Source organism: Rutidosis leptorrhynchoides, chromosome 1 (assembly GCF_046630445.1).
Source record: "Rutidosis leptorrhynchoides isolate AG116_Rl617_1_P2 chromosome 1, CSIRO_AGI_Rlap_v1, whole genome shotgun sequence".
NCBI classification, from domain to species: Eukaryota; Viridiplantae; Streptophyta; class Magnoliopsida; order Asterales; family Asteraceae; genus Rutidosis; species Rutidosis leptorrhynchoides.
Window position 1 is genome coordinate 449,132,054 of NC_092333.1, and position 9,763 is coordinate 449,141,816.

The 9,763-nt window shown below is 30.9% G+C and overlaps 1 protein-coding gene across 2 annotated transcripts; it reads left to right on the forward strand.

The window, feature by feature from the left end:
• The first annotated feature begins 516 nt into the window (after positions 1-516).
• LOC139873105 (protein ABIL1) lies at positions 517-4,753 on the forward strand. 2 transcript variants are annotated; one of them, XM_071861043.1, is made up of 9 exons: positions 517-821; positions 1,876-1,958; positions 2,056-2,206; positions 2,312-2,411; positions 2,870-2,962; positions 3,040-3,121; positions 3,261-3,319; positions 3,407-3,522; positions 4,404-4,753. In XM_071861043.1, exons 1-9 carry the CDS (start codon positions 735-737, stop codon positions 4,557-4,559), a joined length of 927 nt encoding a protein of 308 aa, XP_071717144.1. In that variant the 5' UTR covers positions 517-734; the 3' UTR covers positions 4,560-4,753. The 2 variants fall into 2 exon arrangements, with proteins under 2 accessions (XP_071717144.1, XP_071717149.1); XM_071861048.1 differs by having other exon boundaries at positions 518-821; positions 3,416-3,522.
• The last annotated feature ends 5,010 nt before the right edge of the window (positions 4,754-9,763 follow it).

Consider the following 9,763-nt stretch of genomic DNA (forward strand, 5'->3'; position numbering starts at 1 on the left):
TAGATTTTAAAAATTAAATGGATATGAATATAGATATGGATATAGGCGCACCCGATTCATATCCAATCAATTACTCTCCCTAATCCTAGTCATAGAAAAAAAAAAAAAAAAAATATTATCATACCACCAATCAACGATTCTACCCACTACAAATGGTCCGTTGATGTCAAATTTTTACTTATTAAAAAATGATTAATTTTTTTGACATAACTTTTGTTTTTGAAAAAATAAAAAGATAAATTTCTTTAAAATATTTAATAGATAGAAAATAAACATTCCCAAAATAACACGTAGATAACTCTCACTATCTCCTCGTCAACAAGGAACCCAGGTAGAGTTATCATATTCACTTGGTTTTTTTAGAAATTTAAATTAAGAAAATGAGGATATTAACGAAATATATTAATTAACGGTTATATTAGTCCAAAAATTGTCATTTTCACTTGCAACCAACTCTTTCTTCCTGGGTTAGCTTCTGCTCAACAATCACACTCTTTCTCTTTGTCTTCACTCTTCTTTAATATTCTTTGCTCACCAAACCTTAATTTATAATCTCTAATCAAACACAACAACCAATTTGCTGTTTCCAAGATCACTCTAACTGAAAACCCCATTCCTAAATTTTCATACCCATTTCATAATTTTGCAATATACCAATCAAAGTTATGATCTTTTTGCTCAATTTTGAATGATCAAATTTTCTTGAAATTCCCCCATTTTGTTTTTTTATATTCATGATGGAATTGGAGCAATCAAATCAAGCAATGACCTTTAGTGAGCCTTCTATGGAGCAAAACATTAGCTTTGTTAAAGCCCTGCAGGTTTTGATTCTTTGAATTTTAGTTTGAAGTTTGCATTTTATTTGATATCAGATCTGAGTGTATTGTTGTATGCAAAAAATTACTTATGTATATTTGTATATGTGTATTATATGGATGAGTAGGAGTATTTGTGCTGTGTGATTGACCTTCATCTAAGACCATTACTGTTTGATTTCTTTTGTGAATAAATTGCACATTAGAATTGGTCATTTTGCTGATTGCTATGACTTTCAAAGTTAAAGTTGTTCCCTTGATGATTTGAAGCTGAAATGGCAGAAGTTAAACACTTCTCTTGAAAAACAGGCAAAGTACATCAAACTTTATGGCAAATAGATTTTAATTGGTGGTAATTGCCTAAATAGGAGTAATCCGTTTGATGCTTATTTGGGTAGATATTGAGATTTGAGATTAAATGTAGGTGTAATTCATATGGTAAAGATAGTATGGATTTCATTTACAGTGTGTTTGATAAAACAAAATTGATCGAGCGCCGAATGGTTCAAAATCTAATTGATTGAAAGGTTCTAAATGAACTTTACTAATGATGTAAAATCAATGTATTAACCTTTTAAATGAATAAATAAAAAAATATAACTGCTTATAAGTATTCAGGATAGGATACGCTGTAAGGAGGATATTAAAGTAAATAGATTTGCTGAATGGTTATTAGAGTATTTCAATTCTGAATGGTTCAATACATTACTAAACTTTTCAAGATCATAATGTCAAAAACAAATGCTTGGATATGCTTTATGTGATTGGCAATGTAAGACTTGAACAATCAGCTCATATTTAAACATACGGATACTTCTTCCTTGAATACAAGATAGTTAAATACTTTTACATTTATATCAGTAATCAGTTTCTTCGTGCAAAACTATGTTAACCAAGTTGTAGACCAATTTTAATAATATAATAATCATTACCACCTTTTTCATTCATGACTGATTACTATGATTTCAGGTCAATATGATCACTTTTGATACACATTTAAGTGCTTTTTTGGTTGCATGATCATTGTGGCATTTCTAATCTTGTTTGATGTTTCTTTTAGGAACTTAAAAATCTAAGGCCTCAACTTTATTCTGCAGCCGAATACTGTGAAAAATCTTATCTTCATAGCGAACAAAAACAAGTGTAAGAATTAAAGACATGCATGCATATATTACACATATATCAAATCGAATGAAGTTTGTACTAGTTCTTAAATAATTTTGTACACATTTTCTTGTAGGGTACTTGATAACCTGAAAGACTATGCAGTACGAGCTCTTGTAAATGCCGTTGACCATCTTGGTACTGTTGCTTACAAATTGACCGATCTTTTAGACCAACAATCTTTAGAAATTTCAACAGCCGAATTACAGGTTACATGTTTACATCAGGTAAATTGCATTGCCGGTTTTTGTGGGATAACTTTATTTTTATTTTTTCATACCGCCATGGCGCCATTATTTATTATTTTTTACTTTTTATTTTGTTTTATTAAGCAACTTCTTACATGCCAAACATATACGGATAGAGAAGCTCTAAGGCAACAACAATTGCTAGCGGTTGTACCACGCCATCACAAGCATTACAGTTTGCCTAGTAAGAATATTACCATTGATTTATTTATACAATTTGCTATAGGTGGAAAATGGGTGGGTTAGGTAATGGGTCAAAACTATCAAGTGTTTATATAGGTGGCAAATGGGTGGGTTGGGTAATGGATTAAGACTAGCAATTAGTCACCCATCAATACAAATTTTTGTCCTTTTTTATATTAAAAATCATGATCACAAAAATTGTCATCAAAACTATGATCCATTTCTTAAAATAGCATTTTACAAGGTTGCGAACACGTAACTACTTTAGGTGAATAACCCGTTATAATTTACATCTTGATTTGGTGCTCTCATCAAGTAAAAAAAAGGAATCACAAATTAAATTTATACATTTTGCTCAAGATAAGAAATGGGACCAACACAGTAAACAAATGTTAACTCACCGAAACAGATGGAGTTGCTAATTGTTAACTTCCCTTTCTCTTACACATTTTATCGTAGATTCTGTCAGCAAAAAGGTCCATTTTAGCCCGCAAATTCAAACTGATGCAAAGCAGAATCATTTTCATTCACGACCACGACAATTATCTTCAGGTAGCAAATGTTTTTCATTTTAAATTTTATTATCGTTGTGTTATTGTACAGTTTTAAACAAGTTTCGTCTAATTTAGGTACGCCAGCTGCAAATACTCTATGTTGGCATCTAGCATCCGAAACCACGTCTACATTAAAAGGGACTTCACGCTCAATGAGGTGTGTAAACATCTTCTTCACTTATTTATTCAGTTAGTAGTTAGATTTTCAACCCATCTGAAGTTACAAAATGGGCGGGTTGAGTAACTTGTCAAAATGACTCTAATGGCGCTACTATTATTATACTTGTGATTTACAGCACTGATAGTAATAGTACTAGACCTGCTGGTGGTGTTCCTCTGTCGTCTCATGCATCCAGTATGTATCTATCTCTCTACTAAATATGTTATATATTCAGCTATAGAAAAATAATAATATTACAATATTTCTAATCTCCAATACAAGTATATTCAGATGTCAATGATGGAGTGCAAACAAGACCATCTGAAGCTCATCTGAAGCTTCGTAAATTAGGCCCAGCTTCAAGCACAGCTGTTCAGACACTTGGCATCTCGCGACAGGTAGTTTCAAAGTTGACAATATTTAAGTTAAACATCAAAGGTGGCAAAATGGGCAGGTTGAGTAACATGTCAAAACTTGTAATTTTGTACCAATTGGTTTGGGTTGACCGAAACACTTTCTGGTCAAAAGTGATGTATCATGAATGATTAGTTTTCAGATATGATCACCAAAATTATCTATATTATTTCATTAGTAATCATCTTTTTAAAATAAGCTAAATGTTGTTGTAAGGTTTTCCCTATTCGGGTTACCCGGGAAGGGTGAGTACTCCGACCCCATACTCTACTGTACACAGCACATCAGGAATACTCCCTTTTCCAACTCTTCCTTGGCCACCCCACCACACCCCACCCCAAGATTCGAACCTGAGACCTCTTGCAAGTTAAAATAAGCTAATTTAGGACATTCAATGCATGAAGATACACATTGTTGGTATGACCAGTGGCGAATTTACTTGTATGGGTGTGGGGTTCAAGGACACCCCTACTTTAGAATTTTTTTAAAAAAAGTACCCTTTATTCCTTTTAATTGTATAGGAGACCACCAAATTTAACTACCTGATCCTATATAATTTTTAGGATTTATGGTTTTTGGTGGTAAACAACCACTAAATATAATTAGGCCACTTCGGGAACCATTGAGTTTTGATTCTAGAGTCGTCATTGCATTTGACATGCGCTCTTTTTAGCTATTTTTAATTAACTCATTTGATCTGCTAGAGATACAAATAATTTGAATCGATTCATTTATAAGTTAAAGGGTCAAAATGGACAGTTCAAAACTTCGTTATGTTGTCTTATTCATGTAAGTGATCGACAGTCCAAGGAAAAATGATGTGAATAATCAAAAATGTTGACATTTTTTTATATATCGTTGACAGGAATCGGTTGAAGGTCCAAGGGCAGTGATGTCATTCCGCTCATTTGATAGTCCTAAACATGACGCTATCCGTCCTCCTGTGCGTAGCAAGAGTGTTTTATCGTCTTTCTTTGTCAAACAAAAGATACCAAAATTAAGGACAAGTGCGGTCTCGTAAAAACATGAGGCTGCAGGATGGCTTGATTTACTGACCGAGTGTGATTGTTGGTAACTTTTTGTTGCACTTTGTATCGTAAAATATATGGACGTCATATGAGTTTTCAAATATATTGTTGATTGTATGATTGAATTCGTGGTTCATTACTATTCATATAGTGCTTGTTCAATAAATCCGATTGATTGTTAATGATACGTCTACTACATTTCTATTCGAAAGACGTAAAATCTTCTAAACAAGTCACATTTTCACGAGGTTTACGGTATCTGTATCTGTCAAAATTGACCTCATCTATTTTTCGGCCGATTTAAGTCCACCAAAAAAGCTCAACCAGAGACCATTAGACAAAAGATGCTATCAGGGTGGAAACAATGTGCAAGCCCTTTAGGCAGTGGTCACTCATATGCCCTACACACGGCAACGTGCACACGTGATAAATGGGCTACCTAAGCTCCACATGTAAGTTTTAGAAGGCTCAACGGTTCAGGCCCAACTCTCAATGTTAACCAGCTCATCATATTGTGACACGTCTCGGACATTTAAGGTTGAACATCTATTTCTCGTACTTCAAACCGAGAAGAGTGATGTGTACCTCCAGCAACAACAACCAACAACATGATGTCATACTCATCAAAGTACACATGTACGACCTTACTTGAACAGGATCAAAGTACACATGTAATTTTTAAAACGCTCAACCGCTTAGACCAACTCCTAATGTTAATCACCTCATCATATTAGGACAGGTCAACGTGTCATACTCACCAAAAATATAAACTCTAGTACTCCCTTCGTCTCATTTAATAATCCACAGACATAAAAATACACAGTTTAAGAACAATCATTATTACATCATACATTTTGTTAACTTTACTTTTTACCTACGTTTTTTTACATGCATGTATAAAAGAATTTTACCTAGTTAATCTTATATAGAAATTGGCTATTAAGTTGGGACAACCAAAAAACGGATAATATACTGTTAATATGGGACGAATGAAGTAATTGTCTATATATATATATATATATATATATATATATATATATATATATATATATATATATATATATATATATATATATATATATATATATTACACTTTTTTGGAACACCTATTTTTGTTCACAACGAGTCTCGAACTTATAACATCAAGGTTGATGAGACTTCTTGATAACGTTAGGTCATAAGCCTTTGGGTAATTGTCTATGAATCTCAATAAACACACATTTACTGAAATTAATACTTGTAATTTCTCTTTCAGTCAACCATTTATTTCTACTAGAGATAATTTATGAGACGCAGAGTGTATATATGTAAAAAAAAATTATATTATGTCATCCATTCATTTGATCTTTAGATCACTTTATAATATAATTAGTTTTATGAGCTCGTGCGTTGCACGATATTTTTAAAAATTAGTAATCGATAATATTAATATTGATACTTATCAAATGTATAATATAATTACAATAAAAAATCCTTTACTACTGATAATATTTGTATCAGAAATATTAGTATTGAATATTAACGCATAGATTATGAGTCGTCCGTTGCAATCATTTTAATTTCAATTGACAAATAATCGATAAAACACCAAACATGAGCCCCTAAAAAATTTGTTGTAAAATCGACCGTTAAGAATAATATTTCATAGACATCTTTAATTGTATATGTTTACTAATTCCATTATTTCGAGCAGGACAAACATACATCTAAATAATTATAAAGATTATCAAATAATCATTTTAACTTCAATTGAGAAACATGAGCCCGTGCATTTATATAATATTCTTCAAATATTATATTAACGTAGTTGTTTAAATCTGTGCGATAAGTGTGATGACCCGAAAAATTTCAACTTAAACCAATTCTCTATATGATTTAATATTTTCGTCATGATAAGCAATGCATTTTGACAAGTTTTAAAACTTTTGTAAATAAGTTTTATATAACGGTTGAAAACATTGTTTGTCCGACGATTCACGGACGTCATAACTTGTGATAATTATATAATTGTGTGTGTGCGTGTGTGTGTGTGTATATATATATATATATATATATATATATATATATATATATATATATATATATATATATATATATATATATATATATAGGGAAACATGTGAATAATATTTATATATGAAATGTTAAAATTTTACTATTGAATGATGCAATTTTCAAATTAAAAATTTTACGTATTTAATCGTTTTATTTTTATGATGTAATTTTTCTTAATTTATAAGAAAAACGCAATTAAATCAAAGAAGTACAAGCTGTAAAACACAACGTATAACAATGTAACTTAAATAGTTGAATCGAAATTAATTCATTTACTATTCATATGAATAGTAAATGAAACGAAATTAATTAATTTACTATTCACATGAAAACGACATGATAGAAATTATTAATTATAAGTTACATAACATACCCTAAAGTATTTAAAAAACACAACTTTTTAAAATTTAAATTCATTCGATTGAATTCATTCTATTATATTATTATTTTATTATTATATATATAAAAAATAAAAAATGATGACGGCAGAGAAACATACAAATTCGATGGCTGCTAATAATTCACACATTTTATTTTTTTTATTATTTTAATGCTTCATCATGGTCATACTGGCTTATATATTCAAAGATCATTTTACTGAACACTCCGCATAATTTCATTTCAAAAACACACATATATACATATTCATATTCTCTATATTAACATTATTATTATTATTAAGATTATTATGAAGATTATTAATTAATATTATTATTATTATTATTAGTAATATACATAAAATACTACAACTGGGTTATGTTCAAGTGATTTCAAAACGGGTTTTTCAAATGGTTTATCTAAGGATGTTATGGGTATTGTTCGGGGGTATTGTTTGTGAATCAAAGGCCAACTTTGCATTTATCATCTCCGTTGCGTCTGCATACTTTTTCTACAATATTAAACCGCAATATTGATACGTGAGTTCATTTTATCCCTCTTTACTAAATGCTTTTGCAATTTATATTTTTGGGCTGAGAATACATGCACTTTATTTTAAATGCAATGGACACAAGTACATACTAAATTCTACACTGAGTTTGAACCAAAAATCTCTTAGCTTTGGTAACTAGTAGCTGTCGGTTATAAGAACTGGTGGGCGCGAATAGTTGTATATGGATCCATGGGGCTTGACATCCCCGTCCGTTCCAAGTATAGAGATCCTAGCCTGAACTATAAAACGGACGTATTGATAATGCCAAAAATGAACACATATTTTACAGCATTATTCCCCAAGAAAGACAAGATTTTAGTTGATATTGTTCGATTTACAAGCACTATTCGTTTAAATATTAAAAAGTGAAGATAAAAGGCAGATTCGACAAATTGAAGACGGAAAGGTCCAAAAAGCTAAAAAGTACAAGATTCAATCAAAAAGGTTCAAATTATTGATGAGGAACGTCTCAAAATAACAAGAGTACAAGTTACAAGACGCAAAGTACACGATATAAAATAGTACGCGAGGACGTCCGAAAATTCGGAACCGGGACCTGAGCCTAGAAGAAACGCCCGACGTAACGGACTAAAATTATCTACTCAACTATGCATATAAATATAATATAAATATATAAATAATTATTAAAATTATTTATATATTTATTATTATTAAATTATGTCGACAAGCTAGGAGCCAAACGAATGTGAGCTGGAATTCATGGCCATGCGACTCGCATGGCCCTATGCCCATTTTCATGCGACTCGCATGAGGGGCTTTTCCAGGCCACATTCTATTTAAAGCGAGTTCGTGATCCATTTTATGTACACCATAATATATCTTTCTATCTCTCTTTTGTAATACATAAATAAATTTAATTATAATTTTAATTTTAATTAATAATAATAATAAGGTTATGTTAAGGAGTGTTTTGAGTGTGTAAGTCGAAATTCTGTCCGTGTAACGCTACGCTATTTTTAATCATTGTAAGTTATGTTCAACCTTTTTACATTAATGTCTCGTAGCTAAGTTATTATTATGCTTATTTAAAACGAAGTAATCATGATGTTGGGCTAATTACTAAAATTGGGTAATTGGGCTTTGTACCATAATTGGGGTTTGGACAAAAGAACGACACTTGTGGAAATTAGACTATGGGCTATTAATGGGCTTTATATTTGTTTAACTAAATGATAGTTTGTTAATGTTAATATAAAGATTTACAATTGGGCGTCCCTATAAATTACCATATACACTCGATCGGACACGATGGGCGGGGTATTTATATGTACGAATAATCGTTCATTTAACCGGACACGGGAATGGATTAATAGCCACTAGAATAATTAAAACAGGGGTGAAATTACATTCAAGGGTAATTGGTGTAATTGTTAACAAAGTAGTAAAACCTTGGTTTACACGCAGTCGATAACCTGGTGTATTCATTAAACAAAGTATTAAAACCTTGTTACAATTCGAATCCCCAATTAGTTGGAATATTTAACTTCGGGTATAAGAATAATTTGACGAGGACACTCGCACTTTATATTTATAACTGATGGACTGTTATGGACAAAAACCAGACGGACATATTAAATAATCCAGGACAAAGGACAATTAACCCATGGGCAAAAAAACTAAAATCAACACGTCAAACATCATGATTACGGAAGTTTAAATAAGCATAATTCTTTTATTTCATATTTAATTTCCTTTATTTTATATTTAATTGCACTTCTAATTATCGCATTTTTTTTAATTATCGCAAGTTTATTTTATCGCACTTTTATTATTCGCAATTTCATTATCGTTATTTACTTTATGTTTTAATTTAAGTCTTGTATTTATTTTTAATATTTTACATTTGGTTTTAACTGCGACTAAAGTTTTAAAATCGACAAACCGGTCATTAAACGGTAAAAACCCCCCTTTATAATAATAATACTACTAGTACATATATATTTTTGTATTTTTACAAATATTGTGTGTAAAAAAATATAGCGTTAAACTTCACGAGCTCCCTGTGGAACGAACCGGACTTACTAAAAACTATACTATAATACGATTAGGTACACTGCCTATAAGTGTTGTAGCAAGGTTTAAGTATATCCACTCGATAAATAAATAAATAACTTGTGTAAAATTGTAGCATATTTAATAGTATTTCGCACTAAAAATAAACACTATTTCGTACCCCTCGCGACACACATC